Source organism: Stylophora pistillata, chromosome 8 (genome assembly GCF_964205215.1).
Source record: "Stylophora pistillata chromosome 8, jaStyPist1.2, whole genome shotgun sequence".
Classification (NCBI taxonomy): domain Eukaryota; kingdom Metazoa; phylum Cnidaria; class Anthozoa; order Scleractinia; family Pocilloporidae; genus Stylophora; species Stylophora pistillata.
The window spans coordinates 6,282,924-6,308,986 of NC_142526.1; the positions used below are offsets into that span (position 1 = coordinate 6,282,924).

Consider the following 26,063-nt stretch of genomic DNA (forward strand, 5'->3'; position numbering starts at 1 on the left):
TCATTTCCCACTTTTATAGGTTTGTTGACGATTCGCGTGCCCACGCGAGAAGGTGCGAGTTGGTCTTCCGTCCCACGGGAGGAGAATGGAGTGCCTGCAATACACCAGCAGTATTAGCTTCTGCGCAAAATAATGTAAGCGCGCTAAAGCAATATGGCGGTCGTACTGCATAACCTTCGATGTTTCGCATTTCGACCGCCTATTTCAACAGAATTACACATCAGGTATGGTAAAATTTCCGTGAGATAGAGACGTTTGCCCTCAAACCATATAATGGCAAATTGTTCATTTCTTTTTTAATTTTTGTTGCGGCAGATCCTGTCTTCGTGGATTACGAACAAGTCCTGCAGTGTTTGGTTTGGAAGAGTTTTTTCCACCTGAAGTATTTAAAAAAGGAGAATTGGCCAAGGAGAAAGTTCATACAGGTGAAATTGTAGAAATATTTAGAATAAAATACAAGGCCACTTGGTTTCATCTTATTTTAACGTAATAGTCCATTTTATAGTTGTGCTGGTTGCCAAGCTTTTAAATGGGAGTGAGGCTGAGGGTGACCTTGTTATGATACAAACCTGGCTGCCTTTCAAATGTAAATCACTTTGTTATCATGCTAACTAGATACAGGCCCCTATCATGACAAGGTCACCTTCAGCTTCACTCCAAATCAAAGGCTTGGCAACTAAGTACACAACTGTAAAATGGCCTATTGAGACATTATGCCCTTGTGGTCGTGAAGTCTGACTGCCACCAAGGTAAATTAAAGCTTAGTGGCCTTATATTCTTTAGTTGTAGGATGCGCAGTGGCCTCATGGTTAGTGTGCCCAACTCCAAATCGAATGTTCTGGGTGCGAGCCCTGGCCAGGGACATTGTGTTGTGTTCTTAGGCAGGACACTTTACTCTCACACTGCCTCTCTTCACCAAACTGTTTTAATGGGTACCGGCGAATTGCTGGGGGTAGCCCTGCGATGGACTAGCATCCCATTCAGGGGGGAGTAGAAATTTTCATAGTTGCTTCAAGCCATAGAAACTAGATTTAAGCAGTGGCCTAATGATGGGCCACTTAGCTTATAAACAGACTCTATTCTTTAGTTGGTCCATACCTTGGAACTTTTGCTTCATCACCAGCCAGTCAGATGTGAAGATCTTTACCATTTTATCGCCCCCTGATTTCTACTTCCTCTTCTCCACCTCCCGGTTAGCTCAGTGGATAGAGGGCTGGACTGTTGTGTGGGAGGTCGAGGGTTCAAGCCCCGGCCGGACCAACACTGAAGGTCTTAAAATGATTGAGAAGAATATGCTACCTTTCTCAAACGTTAACATCAAGAAATGGTTAGATATTCTAGTCTTCTTGGATAGGGATGAATAATTGGAGGTCCTGTCTCCTGTAGGGTTAGGGGCAGGAGACGTTAATTTCCCATGCACAAGACCACTGTGTGATGGATGTCCTCCCCTGGAGTGGGATGGGCTGAAAAATAGCAGGTCCACATCAGCTATATAGCTGCCATAAATTCAACCTGCTCAAACAAATAAAATGATGATGATGATTCTCCTGAATAACATTTACTCTTTGGGCTCATTTTCTTTGGCATACTGTAAAGATTATTTAACTGGCTGGAGACTACTGTGAGGTTTTGAAAAGGTGACAAAGAAGAGATAAATGAATGGTTTATTAATAGCTTCATTACTGACTGACTGAGTTATTGATGCATTGATCTACTGACTGATTAACTTACATCAACTGGTTACAGGGCCTGAATGACTGATTCACTGACCAAACAACTGATTGATTGCCAATCAGACTCCCTTTGTAGCTGACTGAGTAACTTTGTGACCAACTGCTACACCTACCAACTTATTTACTCACTGACTCAGACTTACTTGGTGACTGCAAGGCTGGACACGAACAGTAGCCAACTAGCCGCAGACTAGTAGAAATTCAGTTTTGGCAAGTGGTTTCAATTTCTAGTTTGGCTAGTAAACAAACTGAAATTGTTGTAACATCTAAGCTGTCACCAGCCACTTGGCTAGCACATGTAAGTTGAAATGTAGGCGTTGAGCCCTTGATTACTGACTAATGGACGTATTGACTCTCTGCCTCACCAATTGAAAATCTGACCTCCTGATTGACTACCCACAACTGGCTGACATCATAACTTATTAATGGACTGATTGGTTGACTGATAGTTGGTCAGTAACAGACTCACTGACCAACCAACATGTTACTTTTGACCAGTTGTGACTGACACACTGACTGATTGAATGATTAGTTCATTGAAATACATTCACTGTGCAATATCTATTAGGATTTCATACACTGTCTTTGGATGGCAGAATTTGATTTAAAATGTATGATCTCTTTATTAATATAACATCAATATGATTTTTAAAAGGTAGAAAATGGCGTGCTGGAGAACTGAGAGGAAAAAGTAATGAAGACCTTCATAAATTATGGTAAGAGTTGTTGTTGAGAGTAAAGTACTCCATTACTATTTAATCAAGCTAAAAAAAGTTAAGCAGTGACAGGTGGATTCCTTTATATAACACGTGTATCTTACAGGCTGTCTGGGCTGTTAACCGTCTCCTGGTTAGCTCAATTGGTTTGAGTGCTGGACTGTGGTGCAGGAGGTTGAGGGTTCAAGCCCCAGCTGGACCAACACTCAAGGTCTTAAAATAACTGAGGAGAATGTGCTACCTTTCTATACTATCAAGAAATGGATAGGCATTCTAGTCTTCTCAGATAAGGATGCATAAACTGTAGGTCCCATCTCCTGTATCTATCAATTACTTAATTAGGTTAGGCAGGGGACGTTAAAGAACCCACTCATGAGATTACTGTGATGTGGTCTGGCCTGTTTACTGGGAATTGGGGGGGAGGGGGCATCTTCAAATAAGTTTCCTGCGATTGATCGTAAACTGCTGATGCAGTGTGGCCAAAGTACCCCGAAAAGTATTGTGATGCACATTTGGTCATATCCAAATGTTTATTTGCACAATATAAATATTAAATTATTATTATTATGCTGTCCTACAGGTACGTTCTATTAAAGGAAAGAAACATGCTTATGACTTTAAAGCATGAAGCAAAAAGACAGAGTTATCCAATGCCCTCTCCTACAAGAACCCATAAGGTAAGGAATGAAGAACTTGTGCATAGTGGATCAAATTCAGGGTTGTCACCAAGCCTTGGCTGCTGGCAAACGTACTGGATGAAAAAGGAATGATGGCAGGCTGGATATTTGGCCAGCGATCACTTGGTAAAGCACAACAGGCACATCTGTGGTCAGACTCTTAAAATCATTCACCGCCTTTGAGCAGCCTCACTTGAAATTTCAGTGGGCAGGGTCATTTCTTAGCTACACCCCTGCGAATTATACTTGGATTTTACTTCAGGTTATGATGGGTACAAGTCAAAGAGAAAATAAAAAAAAAGAAAATAAAAACGAAACTGTTTTGAAAAAAAAAAAAGGTCACAAAAGAAAGGAATAATTTGAACCAAAACATTCCACAGAGAGTGGTACCGACAGGGGGGAGAATTACTAGTGAGATCTTGGGAGTGAAAGAATTAAATGAACAGCATCCAGATTTGAAGAAGAAACTCATTATTTTAACCCTTTCTCTCTGAAGATTTCATTTGTAATTCCCCCCACTGTCTGTCATACAATTCTTATGATGTCACTTTGGAGAATTTGGTATCTGATCAACTAATACTTCTCTAGTCGATTTTTTTTAAAATTCTCATCACTTGTCTTGGTGATATCGTATGGGCATTGTAATGAGAAATTCTGTTTTGGTCACTAATGGGAGTGAAAGGGTTAACAGTGCTAACTAAAGTCAGTTACCATCACTTTTTCTGTACTCAGGTTCAGAAGTCAATGGCTGCAATAAAACAGGTGCTTTCTGAACGGGTAAGGAATCGCTTATATGCACTTTTTTACCTCCTTTACAAGAACTCTGTAGAGAGAAATTTTTCTTTTGTTTTGTTCCTAGTTATGTTTTCTTTTCCTTTCAAGGAAAAAGCAGTGAAAAGCTTAGAAAATGAATCCTGGCCATTTGATGCAATTCCAGAAGACACACCACCTACTGCCATGGAAGAGGCCAAGGCAGAATTTTCTGATAAGAAGAAAGATTACCGGGATTTGGTTAGAATTCTGAAACAGGGAATCAAAGTTGCTCGATAAAAATGACCTGTTCCTCTTTTAAAACTGTAGAAAGAACAACCAGGGCTTGAGATGTATGGGTGCATATGATTTCAAAGTATAACACAAACAGGCTAAGTTCAAAAGTATTTTGAATTGTCTGTTTTACTTCTGTCTTGAGAAAAAAGAAAGGAAACTTGCATTACAGAGTCTGTTGACTTCAAACATTTCCATCTTTGGACACACATTGTAAAAATGATAGCTGCTTTCTGTTTCTCTTTTGCAATGTGGCACAATTTCATGCAGTTAATTAATATGTTATACATGATATTGCAGCAAAATTTGCCATAGTTTTGGTAGACATTGACCCAGCTTTTAAATTGACCACTAGAAATTTACTGCTGGTATGCATGGTATGAGCTAAAAGCAGAGTAATGAATATTTTCAGGCTCTGAGTACAAATGTTGCAAGTCAAAGCTAAAAAGGAGCATTTTTTGGAACTGAGATGAATTAAAAATTTGCAACAAAAAAAATCTAACATTTTTTTATTTAATTTTCAAAGTTACCACAGACTGGCTAAAGCGAGAAAAGAATCATCTAAAGTCAATACTTTCTTCCATCTTGTCTTACAGTTAGTATCTTTTGTGTTTGGATTCTTGTATCTTAGAATTTAATTTACAAAGATTGATGCAGGTAGATATAACCAGTGGAAAATTGTAATGTTATTCTACATGAAAGACATGTAGTTACAACATTATTACAATAATGTACAATGTTATAAATTAAACTGTTAAAATTTGTACAGAGATTTTTCATGTTTTTGAATTAATTACCTGTGCAAGGATTTCAATAAAACTCGGTTACTGGTGATCTACTGGCACCTTTAGGCCTCTTACCACCACCAGTTTTGGCCACAACCAGGCTCTTATGGAAAGAATTATAAGAATTAACCCTTCAACTCCCAAGATCTGATTGTTAATTCTCCCCTCTTGCAACTATACATTTTCTTGTAAATTAGTTGTGAGAATTTGGTGTTAGATAAGCTCTGGTTGTTTGAAGGGCGGATAAATCGCTATCCAGCAGATAAGTGTTACCAAAACGTACTGCGCTATCCACCAGATAGAGATTTATCCATCCTTCAAACAACCGGGGCCAGGATTACAATGTCTACCTGATAAGTTTGAGTATTCTCATTACCTGTTTGCTGGATAAAGTACAGAAATTATAGGGAGAAGTTACATGTTGATCACTTCTAGGAGTTTAAGGGTTAAAGTGCAGATGACATGAAATTTTTTTCTCTTGTTTCTTGTAGTTGGATATCTATAGAAAACGTTTTGAAGCCTTAAAAGTGCTGGAAAAATCTAAAAAACGTTTTGTTTGCTTTCAAAATACGTGCAATTTGCCCTCAAATTTTTCCCGGTCATTGCGCGGCCAAAATCACACGTGACGTCACATTGTGTGCCCAGATTCTTCGAAGTCAATGGAACTTTCAGAAGAGTCGGACTCAAAGGAATCATTAGAATCACTGGACATATTTGCCTTTCAATGCACTATCTATCTACTACGAAGTACTGCAGAGTCCTCTTAGTGACAATAGACCTTCGCGGCAAAGATACACAATGTGACGACGCAAATAACTTTGACGGTGATAAACTAGGTCCCAGTCTGCAGGACAAATTTGAAGGCAAATTGCGTGTATTTCGAAAGCAAAAAAAAAAAAAAAAATGCTTTTTACATTTTCCCAGCACTTTTAAAGCTTTGAAACGTTTTCTATAGATATCCAACCACAAGAAACATGAGTAAAATTTCATGTCATATGCACTTTAATGAAAACTTGTGTCCTTTGTTGTGTGCTGCTACCAAGGTGAATCAAACTCCAAAACAGCTGCAGTTCTTGTTCCTGCAGATTGCTTCTTTCTTATTCGTATACACTTGGGACATTTTCTCTCAGCAATACAAGCTTTGTGGTAAAGAGCCTTGCATTTTCCACACTGAAATTTTTTCAGAACAAAAAGAGTCCACTTAGTTTATTTAGGAATCAGTTCAATTACACTGTTATTTATCGAATTTGAATTCTGAGTCAATCTAGTTAAAACCACTAAGCAGCTTGAACAAGCTTTAAACTTTGGTGGTTATTAAACTTTGACGATGAGATAAGAGAGTTCTCTGTCTAAAAATTTTAATATCCTTTAGTTACCTTTTTTTTTTCAGTTCAGATGTTATACTAGTCTTCCACATTTCTTCATGAAAGTCCTGCAAACCTTCTTTGTAATGCTTTGAGCACTAAACCAGGTTTTGTTGTGCTTCCATATATACCATGAAGAAAGATTGTGGGACCAGAGTATTTCTCAAAAAACAGATGTGCTAAGTTGTGAATTTGGTTGATAATGAATTATCATGATCTGGTGAAGCCAGTTCAAAAGTATTGAAGGCAATGTCATAACTGCACATTGTTAGCTATTGTCTTCTCCAGGTGATAAAGTTGGTGAATGACTGGTGAGGCAGATAACCAGTTGTAACATGTAACCTTGTGAGAACTAACAAACCACTCTTATGTGACTGTGTTACAGTGGGTATGAAGCATTACAAGCTGAATTGGTAGTAGTAAAACGAAAATACCTGAGTTGTAGTTTTCACTTCAAATGGGTAGATGATTTTTGGGTTGTTGCATATTTCACAGAAAAATCCTTTTTGACAACAGAGCTGAAGGGAAAAAATGCAAAACTCTTTGAGAATTGAATGTACCAGTGAATTAATTAACAGCAGAAAGATGAATGACTTGCTTATTGGCTGAGTTAGGCTGGGCTAGACAGGAAAATATAATTATGGCTCTTGATCATGATATGTGTATCAAGTACAGCAAGGTCTATACATCAGTAGCTCGAGCCAAATATTTTCCTGAGCAGAGCTACCCCTCAGTCAATGTATAAGAACATAATATAATATAAAGTGGTTGCAGATTAGTGTACTCCTTTTACAGAAAGACTTGCTTACCTTACACTTATATACATGCTTTGTACAGTGAGCAATTATCTTCTTGAGATGATGAGCCAGCTGCCCAGATTGTACTTGAATCAAATCCTTTAAAACAAAAATGCATAAAATGGACTTAATACAACTGAAAACTAAATACTTTAGACATACACTGTTTCACCAAACACATTGAAGGTAGATTAAGTCTGTATTCTCTACAGCTTATCTTGGTTTACATTGCATGGAGCAACTAAAAGTATAATAATTACTACTCTGCCTTGGATGGGAGGTCAGTCCATCACAAGTTTTGCCCCCCCCCCCCCCACCCCACCATTTATTCAGGCTTCCCTGAAAATTTGTCGGTACCCATTTATGCTTCTGGATGGAGAGAAGCACTGTGAGAAGAAAGTGTTTTTCCCAAGAACATGACACAAGGACCTGCCCAGGTGACTGGAACCCAGGCCTCTCAAACCAAAATCCATTACACTGTAACCATTGCATCACATTGCTGAAAATTATTGACTGTGTAATAATGGCCGGTCACGTATAATGTGTGTAATCCTCGCAGTAAAGCACTCTTTAAGCAATAGTGAAAATCAGACCTGAAAAAATTCAGGCCTGTATGGGATTGGAACCACTGACCTCTGCGATACTAGTGCAGCGCTCTACCAATTGAGCTAACAAGCCAACTGGGAGCAGGCCATCAAATTAATTCGACATAAACCCGTAAGATGATAAATGTCTTGTCAATCACTAATCAACAAATGATTTAGAAAAATGTGACTCAACACTCCTGCATTTAAACTTTGACAGCTTTTGTTTGCAAAGAGAAAATAAAATTAATGTCTACAACACTTGAAGTAATTGTTTGCCCATCTGATAGACTCAATGTGTCTTACTTGCTTTGTCTTACTAACAATTTTCCTCTGCGCATCAGTTTTTGCCTTTTTTTTTTTCATGACAAAAACACATTGTACTGGTACATTTCTTAGAACTGATAATTAATTTTACATACTTCAAAAGATAAAAATTTTCTACCCCTCCAAAAACACATGTCAGGTGAGAATTTTCCCTCTCCTCTGTGTCCCCAACATGGCTCTTAAAGGGAGGTTTCAGTGTTTGGTCAAATTAAAAGGTTGCTACTGACCAGTAAGGAATACTGATGGATATCATCCCAAAGGTATTCCCGAGGCCAAATTCTCCTCCTCACATCCTCTGCTATTTGATCTTTACAAGTAAAAATGAAGCCTTTTAAATGCTTTAGCTGTGACCTTAATACCTGTGAATGAAAAAATGACTCTAAGATCAGTCTAACTTGGTTTTCAAAAGTGTCTTCTATCATAATCATTATGATACTTTTATAATAATTGTATCTTAGGATAACTTACTGTGCTTCTTAATCATAAAAAAATGAAATTAAGGAAAAAAATTATTTTCACTCATCCAAATAAAGAGAAGACTTTTTCATTCCAAATTCATGGGGTTTCCCAGGAATTCATGGTGCTTGCATATTCCCAAGAACCCCATGAAAACTGATTCGCAATTAACTTTCATGTGCCATGAAAATGCTGCCCATGGAGAGGCCGTGAAAATTCACAGAAAATTTTCATAGTCAATGAATTTTTTACATCTTCACAGGATATTTGTACGTCATGATTTACTATAACTAGTGAATTTTAACACCATGAATTTTTTTGACATGAAAATTCATGGGTTTTTAGTACATTTGAAAAGGCCATGAAATGACATTTTCATGGGTATTTCATGGCTTCTAGGTCACCTTACACAATATTTCATGGGTTGTGAATATTAAAATTTTCACAGGTTTTTCATGTCTTTTTCATGGCTCTGAGACCAAGAAAATGCCATTTATTTAATGATGAAAATCCTGTGAAAAATCTGTTAATTTACCATGAATAATTTCACAAGATTTTCATGGGTTTTGATTTCATAGTGTAGGTGAATGATGTGTAAACATTCTAATTAAAAGGAAAAGTAAAATTACAAGCAAAGGCCAAAATATCTGAGTGTGTAGTGTAGTGGTTTGATCAAACTGATTTCTTTTCTTTACCACAATTACTTTTATTAATCAAATTATGAAAATATTGAGGTGGCTCTGAATTGTATGTGCAGATGTTTTTGAAACTTTTGCAGAATGAATAATCTTCATAAGCAGACTCAGCACTTCCACAACAGAAAACAGGGACAATACCAACATAATCCCATAGAAAACCATAGTGAAAACTGATGTATGTAGGAAAAGACAGGTTGATGTGAGCCGGTGTGGGAATAGCTGTCCAGTTCTAGTGCATATGTACGGCCACACTGTTTGCTGTTGTTGCAAAAACAAGTGACAACAGTGAGCTTGTCTTGAAAAAAATAAAGGAGAAATCTTTTATTGTAGAATCTTTTTCTGTAGTTTTCCAGTGCACACTGGTCTAGTGCATCCTATCTTAGTTCACACAAACTATTTGGAATTATTCAAAACTTAGTCAGGGGTAATATAAGATAAAATGTTTATTGACTGAGTTAAGATGGGTTAGACTAAAATATATTTGGCTCTTGCTCCTGATGTACGTGCATCATGACCTCAGGTCAAATATTTTCCTGTCCAGCCTTCCCGCTCAGTCAATATTAAGTAAATGGCATCTCAACATGTTGAGAACTAACTGGGCATTTTTTCGATGCCATGATGATTTTCAACACCAACCTTAATTTCATGCAACTCCTTGATAACATTGTACAACGTGGGATTGGTTTCATCAATATTAAACAAAGGATCCTCTTCTATGTGCATCAGGAACAACTTGCACTGTTTAGCAACTTGGTGTTTACGTAGATCCCAGTTGTGAACGACCCTCGCAGGTATGACATGTTCTTCATTTTCATGACATTCAAAACAATAGTAGCATGCATCATAGTTACAGACTTTGAATTGTCCATAGATCATTCCTGGATTAACAAAAGACAATAAATGTAAAATTGCTATTTATTTAACCTTTTTAACTCCCTGGAGTGATTTACATGCAAATTATATCCCTATAATATCTATACAATGTCCAGCAAACAGGTAATGAGAACACTCAAACTTATCAGATAGAAATTGTTATTTTCAACTAACACCAAATTTAACTCTTTCACTTCCTTGTTCTCATTTATTTAGTAATTCTCCTTTCCACCTACTATATATACAATTCTTATATATAGTAGAATTGTATAATTATATAGTATACAATTCTACTATAATTATATAGAATTGGAAAGGATTTATGCAATTTTTTGCTATTGCATAAATAGTGCTCTCTACTGCGAGGATTGTGCATCATACGTATCTTATCATGTTAGAAGAATTTGGAATTTGATACTGGATCAACTAATCCCTTGTTGATATTTTTCCTCATTCTCAGCTCTTGTCTGCTTGGTATTGTACAGATATTGTAAGGAGAAATTCTGTCTTGGTCACTCAGGGTTTAAAAGGATGGTTAGTGGGAATCAGATCTTGGGGGTAATAAGGGATACTGTCAAATTCATCATTTCAAGTCTTGAATAGATTAACCTATTGACGTCCAGTGCGCCCATATGCGCCCATGGGGACCCACACCCTTTCTACGCCTTGTGACGTCATCACTTTTAACCCTGGAGCACGAATTTGAGCACGTACTTGAACAGGTTGAAAATATCTTACAGATGATACCAGAATGAGCGCAATTGAGTGAAGGAGATTGGAGAAATAGCCAAAAAACCATGTCACTTTGACCTGAAATTCTGCACGAAAATTGTGTTTCATTACCCACCTACCTTTCCGAGCATGTGCTTTGAAAATAATGAGTAGTTTCTGAAAAATCTCTACACCAAAATGAAGCCTACTCAATTTCCAGCAAGTGAGGAGAAACTTCAGGCAAGGAGAGGGGAAAAAAAGGGCAGGAGGAAGAGAGAAAAGTAAAAGTCGTAAGTGGGGATGACTTTTCAACCCAAAAACTATGTCGAAATTTTGCTTTCTGCGCATGCCCAAGATTTTCAGATCGCCATTTTGCATTTGGATCCAAAGGCCATTGAGTGCACGAGCTGTCAAGGGGTTTTTGGTAAGTTTGAGCTTTTAAAACCACAACAGTGACCCGAAATCTGCCCGACTAGCTTCAAAACACAGTTTTCCACAAAAGCTGCAGCCATTAATGGGTTAAAAGTACTTTGGAACTCATCTCAGGTTACAGCTAATGGTAAAGGCAAAGAATCTGGTCCCACCAACTTGTCGGCCAACGCGACGACAGTCAGTTGACAGTTGGTCAACAGTTGGCCGACTGTCGGTTGACTGTCGGCCGATGTGTTGGATGACATGTTAGTAGGATTGGATTCTTTGCCTTTACTATTACAAGTTTTATTTAAGCTTAATAAGAAAATTACAATATTTGGGCCTGCAACTAGCTAGGGCTATTCGAGGCGGGCACAAGAGAGGAAAAAAAAAAGAAGAGAATTCTATAGAAAATGAATATTTATATAATTATAATATATAGCTGAACAATCCTAAAAGAAATCTAGTTTGCCGTGTGGTTTATAAACAGAATGAAACAGGAGGGCAGACTGTAGTATATACTGAAAGTACACACTGACAGTAACTGTTACAATTTTGAGAATTGTACTCTAATATCAGCTATTCTTATATAATCATCCTCTTTTTTCAGAATTTCAAACAGTTTCTCCTTTATTGCACTTTTAAATTGATTTTTTTAGTGTTTTGATAGGTGTTTTTTTAAAGCGTTTTCAATGGTTTGCACCCATAGCTGACACTTGATTGCATAGTGTGATTGTCTTGGTGAGAAAAGGCTTGAGAAGGACCGTTGTTGGCAGTGGTAACTGACATTTCAACAATCTTAGTAGAGCTCACCATCTTGACTGTGATGATAACTTCTGCTAAAGTCATCCATATAAGTCAGTCAACACCTCATACAATAGTGACTATAATTGTTACCTAAAGAAAATAATGACCCACCTATGTTCCTACCACATCCTTTGCATTGATAGTTTTGGTTGTCCAACCCTTGCTCAGTGGCTATCTCTGTCACCAGTGTCATTAACTCTGCTGATCGATCATCACCATGGTTTGAGTGAACTGAACCACTTTTTGACAAAACTTCAAAACCAGAAGCTGTGAAAGTTTCAGAAGGTTGCATTTCCAGTTTCTTCTTTGTTACAGGAATCTTAACATAAAAAGAATGATTTGATTTGACTTGTTAATCTTAAATAATAATATCATCAACATCAATATTAATCTGTACATGTGATTCATAATTGTTGCTCCTTATTTCAACCTTCTAAATCCTGACATCAGTGTTAGCTGGGTTCCTTGTTTTCCTGCCTTTTTTGGTCACATGACCTCAGTCGCTCAGAAATGTTCTGTGTACTGAAATTGTTTTGGACAACTGCTTGGTAATTGTGTTTGTCTTTTGTATATATCCTATGGTCTTAGGCATTCACTCGAGTAACAAGGTTGAGAAGCACTTGAGAAAACCATTAAAAAGGAATTTGGTCATTACAATCATGTATATTCTCCATACTGATTTCTATACATTTTCTAATCAAGGTGCTGACAAGAAGAATTTGTTTATTAATAACAATCAAGAGCTTCTTTAGTTGGTGATCATTTCCTTTATTCTCCTGACCTTAATGTGCGATTCAGGGTTAGCTCGAATTGGTTAGAGTGCTGGATTGTGTTGTGCGGGAGGTCGAGGGTTTGAGCCCTGGCCGGACCGATACTCATGGTCTTAAAATAAGTGAGGAGAATTTGCTACCTTTCTATAATATCAAGAAATGGATAGATATTCTAGTCTTCTCGGATAAGGACGAATAAACCATAGGCCCCGCCTCCTGCAGGGTTAGGAGTAGGAGACGTTAATTTCCCACGCATGAGATTGCTGTTTTGTGGATGTCCTCCCCTGGGGTCAGATGGGTGGGAATTGGCCCTGAAAAGCCCCCATGGGGAGTGGTCAACTAATGTACGTATGTATGGACGTGTAAGGAGAAATTAGATGCTAGTCACTCGTAAGGGTCAAAGGATTAAAAGCATCGATACTGAAAATCACAAATTGTGAACTGCAGCAGCTGTATCTAATTTGGCAGATGAAGGGCAATCTGCAAAACTTGAAATCCCAAAAACTGACATGCTTTACAGAGGGCTGTTTTGTCTTTTGTTTTAGAGCTCAGCTTCACTCCATATTACTCAATGATAATTTTCCTTACTGTTAATGTTGGTCATACATTTCTCATAATGTAAGTCATGAGAATTCGGTGTTGGATCAAATGATAATCCCATGGATTATATAATATTTTTCTTTATTCTCACCACTGATCTGCTTGAAATTGTTAGTATTGATTTTCTAAGAAGAAATTACGCTTCAGTCTTTTCTGGAAGTGAAAGGTTTTAACCAAATGTCAAAAAATTGGCAAAATGACCAAACGCAAACCTGACTACTTTGCACCTGTTGTGGTTGTGTTGGTGCTGCACCATCAACATACACAGGGGACTCAAATCTCTTCCTTCCCTGGACACTGTAGTCCCTTAACAGAGTCCCAAAACTGGGTGCCTGTGTCTTGGTTGGGGTTCTGGGACTAGGCTTTTCCTGAAAACTGGGCAGTGCGGCAGCACTGTCCATCTGATCATTGCTATTGCCATCAACAGCATCTACATGTAATGCAGCCTGGGTTTCAAATGTTGATGACCAGCCACTAGACATTCCCAATTTGTTGCTGCCTCCTAAAGGAGTTGGACTGCAGGTGTCTCGCTGGAGACGATGGTCATCTTCACTTGGAATATCTACTGCAGCTGGATATTGATCACTTCCTTCAGCTACATGTATTTTTCCAAAAGAAATATTTCAAAGATGTTAGATGCTGACCTTAGTCACCAAATAACTTTGTCACCAAGTAAACACTCATGCTCTAACAAGTGCCCCCCCCTCCTTTAAATACAGTGATTAAGAAGTCATTTGCTTGGTCACAATTATGTGGCAAAATTGTTCACATGTCTCAGACTGTAAGGATGCAGAAGAATTGAACACTCGGCTGAGTAATATGGTCATAAGACAGAGATAAAAATATCACATTTCAACTGAAAAAAATTATTTTGAATTCTAGATGCTGGTTGACTGCAGGATCAACATTTGATTAACATACATGCAGTCTTAAGTTTAGTTTAGTTAACAACTATTCACCGAAGAAGAGGTGGTTAGTGGTGGATATTTACCGAGCGGCGAAGCGGCGAGGTAAATATCCACTGCTAACCACTGACACTGAGGTGAATAGTTGTTTTAGTATATAATAAAACAGTGAGATAATATACACCACCAAAAATTGATTTGAGTCATTTCTTCGCTTGTCATGGATACAAACCAGGACGCCATTTTTTCCCGAGTTGCTCGGAGGTAAATAGCAAAGGATATTCAGAGTTTGACTAGCCAATCAGAGTGCGTGTTCAACGCTATCCACTGTTTTAGTATATATTAATTTAGTTTATTGAGGTTCGCCAACATACAACACAAAAATATGTATAAAAAGGTATCACAAAGGTAGGAGAAAAAAACAGGGCATGCCCCAATTGACATTTGTTCCCCTAACAAATTACAACAATAAAATCACAATATTCATAAATAATATTTAAAAACCAATGAAAGTCTGATATAAGTATAGGTGAGAGTGGTCTATAAGTGGGACTGACATATTGACAATTAACCTGATTGAAAGTTTTCACTTGGCACTGAAGTGATAAAAACTTCTGCTCAGTGAGTCAAACCATAAGGCACCAAAAATGCAGTCCTTTTAAGACTATTCCCTTCTGAATGATTGGACTACACTTGTACATGGTAATGCTGGTTGTTTCACCAACATGTCAGTTTGCCAACATTATAGTTCACCAATGTAGGAGGTCGATTCACCAAGATAATTATAATGTCAATACCTAATGTCAATGCTTATATATGTCAGTTTGCTTGCCAACGTCCAAAATAATTATAATTACATATGACCAGATCAGGAATAGAATTGTACTTTTAATGTATTCATGGGTGTTTGTAGGTTAGTATAATTTTATTTAAAAATTGTTGGTTTCACTCTCCACAATCTCTCGTTTCCTTGATAGCTGATCATGTTTGAAAAAGACTTTGAAAACCATCCAAGGCTTTTACCCAGTAGAGTAGAAACCTAACTGTAAAACACTTTTATTTCACATTTGCATAGTTAAATAGCTATTGACTTCCAACATATTGGTTTGATTATGCAAGGAGAAGCAATGTTTTTTATTCACTTGTTGCACTCATATAGCAACAAAGTAAAACAGTCCATTGATTGATCAATGGCCGATTGTAAAACCTTTTAAAAGTCATTGATCAATTGACAGCTGATCACATTTGAAATAAAATCGAAAACCATCCATGGCTTTTACCCAGTAGACCACTAACCTCCTTTAAAACCTTTTTAATTAACATTTGTGTAGTTAAATAGCTAATTTTGATTTTAAATATACTTCTTTAATTCAAAGTCTTTTACGAACACAATCATGAAATGAGAGATTGGGCAGGTTGAAACAAACAAATTAAAGAAAAAACTTTATTCCTGTGGTCATTTGTAAGGTAAGGTAAAGTCTGTTTACGAGCCAGTGGCCCATCAGCCCAGCGCTTAACTCCGGTTTCTGTAGCATGAAGTGACTAGGAGTATTTCTACTCCCCCCTGGATGGGATGCTAGTCCATTGCAGGGTTACCCCCCCAGCATTAAATTGCCGGTACCCATTTAAACACCTGAGTGAAGAGAGGCACTGTGAGAGTAAAATGTCTTGCCTCAGAACACAACACAATGTCCCCAGCTGGGGCTCGAACCCGGACCACTTGATCTAGAGTCGAGCGCACCATCCATGAGGCCACCGCACCTCCAAGTGGTCATTTGTAATTACTGTTAAATTGGATGTTGGTGAACTGACATGTAAGCATTGGTGAACTGACATGTAAGCATTGGTGAACTGACATGTAAGCATTGGTGAACTGACATGTAAGCATTGGTGAACTGACATTAGATGTTGGCAAATTGACCTTATAATTATATTGGCAAACTGACATTGGTGAACTGACATGTTGGTGAAACAACTGATTACTATACATGCATATGATATCCATTAAATATCTTTGTTTATATATACTTAGGTATTAATTACATAAACTTATAATTATTATTTATAATGAAATCAATTGATCCTTTTGTTGTTATATGCAAACAAATATTATTGTCTTGAAGTAACACATGCATAAGATAATTTCAAGTCATAATTATTTATTGAATAAATGCATAGGCTCATTCTCTCTAAAATACATGTATAAAAGGGAGAGGGATTTAATCAGTAGCTGTCACCTACCTTGTCCATCTACATCCTTCTCCGTGAAGGGCGAATCATGAAAACTTCCTCCGTCATCTGCATCCTCTGTCATCATTCTCTCAACAGCTGCCACTGTTTGCAATGCTTGAGTTCTTCGCTTTATTTCAGTACTCTCTTCCAGGCTACAACCTGCAAGTTCCGCTACCTCAGCCGTGCTAGAACCAAAGGAACTACTAGAGGCTTCATATTGAACTACAAGCTGATCTCCTGGAATACTGACTGGAACAGCTAACCCTCCATGAACAGGCACACCTAAAGAAGAGCCAAACGTAATTTGACTCTTTAACCACCATGCATGAAAACCTAGCATCTAATTTCACCTTACAGTACCACCCTTGATTCAAACATTTAGGTCACAAGGAGAAAGGAAATGATCACGAATTAAAAGAAGCTTGTTATTTTGAAGGCTGGGATTTGGTGGTACAAGACTATTCATGGTCTTTAAATGACCTTAACTGTGATGATCATTTTGAATTTAATTGTTACAAATGGTAAAACAAGATCAAACCATTCATTTAAATTAAGACAGCCATTGGCTTGTAAGGGTAAATTGTTTTTTGCATTCATTCTTTGTTAGAATTATAAAACAGTGGAATGCTCTTCCTAAAGAGATAGTGCACGAACAGGATTTTAACATATTTTGTACTAAACTTAGAAAGTATAATTGTAAAATTTCGTAATTTTTTTTAACCCTTCTCTTAACGACTCTTAAATTTTACATTGTAGTATGTCTATTTTATATTTATGCATGAAGCATCCTCGATAGGGATAATCTCCAACATTTCCTTTTATGTATGTTCACATATAATAAATTGATTGATTTGATTTGATTTGATTTGGTATTTTATCATGAATATCTAAGGGATTAATTTGGAAGAATCTACTTCTTCCAGGAAAGAATTTAAACCTGCAGTATAGCAGTAATATGAGTACTTTTCTTTATTAACAAACAAGACATATTTCTAGGAGAACATCACCCATTGAAATTTTAACATCTGCTCAAACAGTACCTCAAGGTTCTTCATTTATCATCAAGTCATTTGAATCACAAGTTACCTGTGTAGGTAGGTGGAAGTGACCGAGGAGCCACTTTAGGTAATTGCCAAATTCCGCAGAGAGCCAGGGTATCACCAGACCACGAGTTCAATCCAGGTGTGTTGTAATTGAAGTCAAATTTGAATTCCCCCAGGCCTAACAACCAAATGAATTGATTTCACAGTTAGAAATTAATCCTTTTAAGACTTCTTTATACATTCCAAACTTTAAGTTACAATTTAATCATGAACACACTTATCATAACTCTCAGTTCGTATGTACATTTCGATTGGTCAATTAAGCAGGCCATATTTCACAGTACACCCCCCAAATTCAAAAGTTTGTTTGAATTTAAATCTTTCCATTTTTTTTTTAAACCAAAGATATAATAAATTAAAATGATAAATATTTTATCAAGTTAACACTTGTTTTCTCTGTTGATACTTTAAGTTAGCTTAAAAATTCTTTAGTAATTACTTATATCTTTCTTCACATATTTGATATTACCTTTAAACACATTGTTACACACTTTATCATACTTTATATTTTGGTAACTCAGTCTATGTAATTAGTTAACTTATATTTGCCTTCAGTGTATTTTACCTTCAATCCTGGCCTTACTGTTACTGTTAACTTTCTTTTTTCTTTTTTCTTTTTCTTTTTAATTCTGAGGGAGCCCAATATCTATATATAAGCCCCGTGGTTTCTCTTTGGGCTGCCCCGCCAGTTTTAATTGTTTTTGTGTGACTGTCTTGTTTTTATCATTATTTGCATTTTGTGGTGAAAAATATTTATTTATTTGTATTTTGTGGTAAATAAATAAATAAAAATTCCATAAGTTACGGACTGAGGTTTTTTCTTTTTAGATTTATGGCCCATGCACTTTATGCTTGGGCCATAAATTTGAGTAAAAAAACAAAACTTGGTCCATAACTTACAGTACAGAGCTCAAACCTGGTTAGTATAAGGTACAGCGGAACCTTGATTTAACAAAGTGCCAAGGGACTGGGGAAATTGGATCAATTGTTATATCAAGGGTTCGTTATATTGAGGTTCTGTGGCATATATTTTACTATAACTTTAGCCGGGCTGAAACTGAAGTATCATTTGTCATACCAAAGACTTCGTTATATAGAGGTTTGTTAAATTGAGGTTCCACTGTATAAGAGTATAATTATGTGTTCTTCCCAATTGCAGCTTTGGTTATATTCCCAGAACTGGGCAGCATCATATCATATGTAGTTTTTCTCCAAGGTTCCCTGGATTTCCTACAGTTTTCCTCTACTAACATATACAAGATCACACAATTCAAATTCCAAATTGAATTGGAATCACTAGTAGAAAAATACTGCCAAATTGTGAGTAAATTTCATACTTTAAAAAAACTTTCTAATGACTGTATAAAAACTTCTAGATCATCATCCATTGACTTTTCTGTTGACCCCTGTAAAAACACTTTCTCTGGCAAGTTCATTTGGAGAAAAATATATCAGTTAAATGTATTATACAGAAGAAAGAGTATTTATTTTTTCATATTTCATTTTCCCACAAAGAGTTTTCCCCCAGCTGTAAGTGTCTTACAATATTAGAATAGACTGTTTTACAGTTGTGTACTTAATTACCAAGCCTTTGATTCAGAGTGAGGCTGAAGGTGACCTTGTGGTGATAGAGACCTGTATCTAGTTAGCATGATAACAAAGTGATTTACATTTGAAAGGCAGTAAGGTTTGTATAATAACAAGGTCACCCCTAGCCTCACTCCCATTCAAAGGCTTGGCAACCAAGCCCACAACCGTAAAAATAATAGACTATTATAGCACAATGAGAAGAGATAATGATGATCTTATTTGTACAATTTACTTCCCTAATAAGAGCATTGTTCTGAGCTCTCAGCCCTTACCTTGCAAAAAGGTTTTCATTATTGAAGGTAGTTCTGAATCCAGCATAAAAGATGAACCCTTGTAGAAATATCTGCGAGACAAAGGACCCCAAAAGATCAGTGTCATGTATCATGACTGTTGACCCTTTGACTTCTAAAAGTGACAAGCATTGAATTTCTTCCTATAATGTTGCCTCTAACTCAAACTTTAAGGTCACAAGAATAAATAAGATGATCACTAACTAAAGAGGTTCTCAATTGTTATACAAATTCTCTTTGTCAGCACCTTCAGAAATGCCTATAATATTAAGAAATGGAAGATACTCTAGTCTTCTTGGATAAGGATGAACCGTAGGCCCTGCCTGCTGCAGGGTTAGGGGTAGAATACGTTAATTTCCCATGCACGAGATTACTGTGTGGTGGATGTCCTCCCCTGGGATGGGATAGGTGGGTGTTGCTCGGTATATTAGCATGTAATGCTAGGGGCCTAATCAGCCTCAACAACCAGAGTTGAAATAAAGCTAGCTAGCCACCTAGCTACCTACCTAGCTAGCTACCTACTTAGCTAGCTACCTACCCAGCTAGCTACTTACCTAGCTAGCTACCTACCTAGCTAGCTGGCTACCTAGCTAGCTAGCTACCTAGCTAGCTAGCTACCTAGCTAGCTACCTACCTAGCTACCTACCTACCTACCTACCTACCTACCTACCTACCTAGCTAGCTAGCTACCTAGCTACCTACCTACCAACCTACCTACCTACCTACCTATGGAGCAAAAACATCTAGCGTGTAGTGAATGTCGTAATCTAATCGCGTGTTTGGCATCAAGTCACTGGATATCAAATACTGTGCAATTATTACACGACTCGGGCAGTCAGAGGGCCAATAACTAAAATCAACCAATCAAAATGCTCTATTGCCGGTCCAATATTCTCTAAGTATTGGGCCGCGCACTGTCCCGAATGGTTCCGGATGATAACCCACTTGTGTCCCTTTGAACTTCAGTTGTATAATAAATCTCTCATTAACCAAGCTTGCTCGGGACCGTACTGGAAAAATATCGGCCCTCGGTCTTTTTTGTATGGACCTCACTACTCTCCGTCCGTACTGTCAAGACCTCAGGCCGATATTCTTCCAGTACGGCCCTCGCGCTTGGTTAATAAGATATATATTAAACACAGACAAGTTTCCCTGAACCTCTTGCCTTCATCTTTGATTAAACTATAGCCATGATCTACTGAACATCTCCATTTAATACAGTTGCAGTACTTACAGCAATTTATTTTTGTCCATCAGAATGGCTTCAAGGTAACTTTCCATTAACCCATCGTTTAAAGCAAGACGAATCCATGCCTGAGATAAACAAGAACACTTTCAAAGTTAGTAAAAAAAAAAACATCTGATCATTCTTTTCTATCAAAAGTTTTATGATTAGGAATAAGTTTCATCGATCTACAAATGAATTAAGTGAAGAAATGATCCTCATACTGGTAAGTGTCTTGCAATTGGAATTGCAAGGAAATGTTCATTTTCATTGATTTGAAATAGGTTTCATGTGATCTTGGGATGAATTAAATGTTGAACGGTTAAAGACTCACCCGACATCTTCCCACAGGAGTGTGGATCTGAGAGAGATGTTCCAGCTCATTTAACACATCTTTGTGAGTGAAATTTGCAATCAAAGACCAAAATGACTGTAGAAAAAATTGAGACCATGTCAGTGGCACAGTAGTGGAGAAAACATAATTCATTAAGTGCACTTTCATTAATAAACTATCACAGTATTATATTATAACCATTAATCAGAATTAACAACAAAGTAGTGTCATCAACAACTGAATGCACATGTGTAGCTTACATGCATGGTTGCCTGAGGCTGTAATCAGAAATTGTAATCAGAAGGTCAGAGTGACACAATGCAATCCAGTGAAATTAAAATGGCTGCATGCATTGACAAAAATGTCAATGCCTCGTACAACTCCATTAATTGCGGTCCAGTGAGAACTGAAATGTCAGATTTGTGAAATGAAACTGTTCTGATTCTTCCAACTCTGATTCTGTCAAGCTTATGATTCTGCCTCAGCTTACAACTCTAATTTTCAGTTTTCAATGATTCAGGAGTGCTCGTATAACTCCGACCATGACTCTAACTTAATGGCTAGTGATTAAACCAGCCTTTAGCAAGTGCTGTACCAAGTCAGGACTGAGCCCTAAAAGAGCCCTGGAACCCTGAGCAACTTTGGGCATCCTGTATAACATAATTTGTATGAACTCAAGGCTTTTAAGATCTAGAGTAGGGCACCAAAAAATTCTGAAACATTTAGAGCCTTTACACATCAGGTGATTTTCAAGGTGTACAAACCTTACACATAATTAGTTAATTAAATTTAAAATAGTAACATGATAAAGATCTTTATAAACCACTTCCACTGTTACTATTAAGCTGATTCACTGATCAATAACTAAATTACAATGGTTGTGGACAGACTGCAAGCATGCATGGACCTTGTAAACTATCACTGAGACTTTGTGCAGTTAGTTTTGAGTGGCCTGTGCGTAACTCTTCAGGTCGAGCTCTTAGAAGTTATTAAATTTATTAATTTTAAAAAAATTTCATTTCTTCTTAAAATTCCAATTAGCCATCTTGTAAACAAGTTATGAGAACAGATAAGCTTATCAGCTGGAGGGTATTATTCTGGAACAAGTGAGACCAAATTCTCTTGTCTAATTTGCAAGGAAAAGTAATAACTGCTTAGGGAGAATCAACAATTCAATCTTTGGAGTTAGAGGTTTATATTAGGCCTACGATTTTAGTTTATGACTCATTGCACACTGAGCCCTCGTGTTTTCCAATGTTGTAAGTGCAAGATTAGCTGATTGAAACCTTTGATTTTTGCAGTCAAAAGTCTCAGTTCACATTGTGGCTACTATGCCATAGTTACTTGGAAAAACTCACATGGGTTGGCATGGCTTCTGTTGATATTTTTCCAAGGAGATTGTAAAAATTTGATAGCTGTAAAAGAAAATTATTTATAATTACAAATCAGTATAAAAATAGTCTTAGATATCAGTTTTATACCTACACTAAATAATATAATTAGTGGGGAATACGTTTTTGTCTTGCCATGGGCGTGGGAGAAAGTAAACAATTCTGAGTCCCCATGACGTATTGAAGCTCAGACATTTGGATTCTGTGCACTGATGTTCTAACACAGAGCCACACTCTATCATCTACAGTGAGCAAGGCCCATTATAATATAACCAAAGCAAAGCGTGCACTCTGATTGGTCAATTCAGCATCCACCATTTGCCCATGGGTGTACGCTGCTGACGTGAGCAAATGCGAAGACCATTTTTTCGTGCGCGCTTGTTTTTTTTTCTGGCCATGTAAGATTTGTTAAATAAAAGGACACTCTTTTGCTACAATATATCAATGTTATGTTATAAAACAAATGGTAAACACCACAGCGTACACTATTGAGTTATGGATGCACTTGGGAGGTTTGCTAAGCACTCAAGAAGCTAGAGTCGCTCTTGGCTATTGCCTCGCGCGACTCTTATGCTTCTTTTGTGCTTAGCAACCTCCTGTGTACATCCATAACTCAATAGCTAGTGTCCGCTGTGTTGTTTACCATTCATTTTGTTAATTACGAAGTTCATTATAATTTACGTAACCATGCAATGGAGATACAAATAAGATTTGTATCTCCATTGTACACCATTTGTTCAAGACAAGTATGCTACTCATTTTGACACTGTTTATTAAAATCCAACTGCAATGGAGTACAAACATCGTTCGATATTCAATTTGGACAGTTGGTTATTTTGAACTATAAAATAACCTGTGTAACTAGTTAGCTGTGCACTCTATGCTTCTCTGTCTGCTTCAATTTTCCTAGTTGGATGATTAAAAACTTGTTAGATGTTTTGGTGTGTAGTATTGCTGACTATTTGTACCCATTGTCTATATTTTGAGTCCTATGGGTTTGTCAAAATACAGCTGCACAAACTGTAAAAATACTCAACGAGTTACTTAACACCAAAACATCTAATAAGATAACAATAATAATAATAATAATAATTATAATAATAAAGGTCTTTATTAACAATTATTGTGCAAACAGATGTGCAACAATTAACATGAATAGAATGAATAAGGAAAATGAAAAGGTATTAATTACTATTGAAAAGACATCTATTAATAAAAACTGATTTAAACAGCTTGTCTGAAACTTAGGTAAAATATAATTATGCGACCTAGTTCTCAACTGCCATGTTCTCTGGGGAGGTAAGAGATCGCTCAATGCAGTGTTGGTGGAAGAGATCCTTTGCCATAATTTCTTATCTCTATTACGACGGATATCCAAGATACTGTGCTGCTTTAAACAGTAACCCAGCTTATAACACCTGGCAAAGAGCTTATCAACTCTACTTAAATATTTACTATAAAAAGCACACCCCCAGACCTCAATAGCATAATTGTACAAACTGAAAGAATCAAACTTTGAAAAAGTAAGTCCAAATTCTCAATAGAGTAGCCATAATATTTACATATTCTTAAAAATATACAACCTACTGCTAGCCTTACTAGGTAGATAATCAATATGAGTGTCCCAATTAACTGGCACTTGCTCAAAGGTAACACCCACCAGTTTCAGTTTTTCTTTCCTCCCTATGATCTAGAGTGGTTCAGGAGGCGTCTTGGAAGTCTTTCCTCGTAAAAGAAGTTCCCGTGTTTTTGTCAAGTTGACTTTCATGCAGTTCTTCTTGGACCATTCAATAAAGGATAGGACTTCCATATACCATTATGCAGTAATTACCAATATCTATTACGTTCTAATAAATACTGCAAGTTCTAGAGATGGTGAAAGGAGACCTCATCGACAAATGTTTATCATAAACAAATATTTAAAGTCACAATTGGGACAATAATCTCACCTTAATGCCATGATCTTGAAATCCATGAAGATAGATGGCTTCTAGTAAAGTACTGATCATTAAAGCATGCTCATCATTCCTGTGAATGAAGAAATGATACTAAAATTAATACTTCAACCTCCAAGGTCTGATTGTTAGTCTCCCTTCTAGATGCTTTATGTTTCCTTGTAAATTAGTTTTGAGAATTTGGTGTTGGATCAAGATCACATCTTCTACCTGATAAGTTTGAGTATTCTCATTACCTGTTTGCTAAATAGTGTATGGATATTGTAAGGAGAAGTTACATGTTAATCACTTCTGGAAGTTTAATAGTTAACTATTTTGTGTCTTTGTATAAAAGGAAGATGCAGCTAAATTGGTTTGAGTATAACATGTATGTGCAATTTACACTTGCATCAGAACAATGCATGCAAGTTAAAATCCAGACCAAATCAGGACAAAGTATGATGAAAAGGTTCTCTGATCTAACAAAGGAATTTTCAAAGGATTGTACAAAGCTTTGAACTCAGCAGACTGCAGCCTTTTACTGTGCATGCATGTATAAAACAAACTAAATTTGCCTAATTCACCTAGCCTGACCTCTCTAGAAACTTGACTGTGATGCATAATTAATTTTACATAATTTTTTATTGTGAACAAAACATAAAAGCAGAGTGATTAATTTTTTCCGTTCATTTGAAATTTCTGTCATCCTCCTATGTAACTCAAGGAAAAGAGAGAGGGTTCGTTGTTGACTCTGTCACTGAAACTAAAATTTAGGGTTCTGTCCTCGTGTACCGGTTCACAAGAGCCGATACAAAAGACCGAACAATACACAACAGCTAACCGATGACTCCTAAACAAAGAAAAAACAATGGTAATTCCCTTGTGAACCGGTACACCAGGACAGAACCAAATTTAGTATCAACCTTTCCACATCCAAGTCAGCTCCAATGTGTTTTCTCTGAAGCTAGCAATATGAAAGGAAGAACAAAGCAGATATTACACAACCACAATGACCACAATTTTGGATAATAATATTTTTCATTTATATGATGGCAGTCTGAGATCACCAATTAAGGTATAAATACCTCTTTCACTGCTAGGGAGAGTTCACTTATAAGTCTTCTCTTGATCTCTGCATTTCTTATTAGATCATCCTCAGTTTCTAAATAGAGATGTGTGAAAAAGAAAGATAAAAAGATAATAATAACAATAATAATAATAATAATAATAATAATAATAATAATAATAATAATAATAATAATAACACGGATATAATGGGGAGGATTTAGGGGTATAACTATGATTGCAATGATAGGAGTTCTCAGTTTGAACATCTTGCCACAACCATTGCAGAAGAAATATTATAAATTTTAAGAATTAGGTTCTTTACAAAAAAATTTACCTGCAACCCCTGTCTTTTTCCATCCAGAAAACATTTCCGATACAAAGTGTTTCAATCGAAATTGGAACAGATAATAATTTCAAAACAACTTAATCATTCTGGATCCAACACAGGTTTTTTTTTATCGTCAAAAGCATTCGAATTCAGCTATCAGATGGAGACGGACATTTCGTACGCCATATTTGTTTTGATAAGGAATCAGCTGACCATAAAAGAACACAGTTCTGTGCAGTTCCAGTTCTAAGACAGGGGCAAGAAAAATCGTTCTGTAAGAAATATATTGAGTACTAACATTGACACCGCT

General features: G+C 36.8%; 2 protein-coding genes across 5 annotated transcripts; one reads left to right on the forward strand and one right to left on the reverse strand.

Annotated features, from left to right (window-relative positions):
- The first annotated feature begins 75 nt into the window (after positions 1-75).
- Positions 76-4,934, forward strand: LOC111343353 (large ribosomal subunit protein uL29m). Its single transcript, XM_022950516.2, has 6 exons — positions 76-224; positions 316-425; positions 2,389-2,449; positions 3,030-3,126; positions 3,859-3,903; positions 4,009-4,934. Exons 1-6 carry the CDS (start codon positions 154-156, stop codon positions 4,174-4,176), a joined length of 552 nt encoding a protein of 183 aa, XP_022806251.2. The 5' UTR covers positions 76-153; the 3' UTR covers positions 4,177-4,934.
- LOC111343345 (pleckstrin homology domain-containing family M member 1) lies at positions 4,665-26,048 on the reverse strand. Of its 4 annotated transcripts, none has more exons than XM_088730280.1 (17): positions 25,760-26,048; positions 25,443-25,519; positions 25,281-25,321; positions 24,373-24,451; positions 22,391-22,447; positions 21,033-21,128; positions 20,708-20,787; positions 19,456-19,526; positions 17,577-17,711; positions 16,500-16,772; positions 13,566-13,924; positions 12,095-12,302; positions 9,818-10,059; positions 8,255-8,386; positions 7,129-7,215; positions 6,754-6,837; positions 4,665-6,125 (listed from the first exon to the last, which is right to left on the reverse strand). In XM_088730280.1, exons 1-17 carry the CDS (start codon positions 25,791-25,793, stop codon positions 5,991-5,993), a joined length of 2,190 nt encoding a protein of 729 aa, XP_088586406.1. In that variant the 5' UTR covers positions 25,794-26,048; the 3' UTR covers positions 4,665-5,990. The 4 variants fall into 4 exon arrangements, with proteins under 4 accessions (XP_088586406.1, XP_022806244.2, XP_022806243.2 ...); XM_022950509.2 differs by having other exon boundaries at positions 13,581-13,948; positions 25,760-26,047; XM_022950508.2 differs by having other exon boundaries at positions 13,566-13,948; positions 25,760-26,047.
- Between the last annotated feature and the right edge of the window lie 15 nt (positions 26,049-26,063).

Excerpts from the sequence above, each read along its gene's own strand:
- LOC111343353 (XM_022950516.2), top strand. The coding sequence starts at position 154 with ATGGCGGTCGTACTGCATAACCTTCGATGTTTCGCATTTCGACCGCCT. Across the intron at positions 2,450-3,029 it reads GAAGACCTTCATAAATTATG|GTACGTTCTATTAAAGGAAA; the intron begins GTAAGAGTTGTT and ends GCTGTCCTACAG. Across the intron at positions 3,904-4,008 it reads AACAGGTGCTTTCTGAACGG|GAAAAAGCAGTGAAAAGCTT; the intron begins GTAAGGAATCGC and ends TTTCCTTTCAAG.
- LOC111343345 (XM_022950508.2), bottom strand. The coding sequence starts at position 25,793 with ATGTTTTCTGGATGGAAAAAGACAGGGGTTGCAG. Across the intron at positions 10,060-12,094 it reads AGGATGTGGTAGGAACATAG|GAATGATCTATGGACAATTC; the intron begins GTGGGTCATTAT and ends TTGTTAATCCAG. Across the intron at positions 6,838-7,128 it reads AGCATGTATATAAGTGTAAG|CTCTGTTGTCAAAAAGGATT; the intron begins GTAAGCAAGTCT and ends TTTTCCCTTCAG.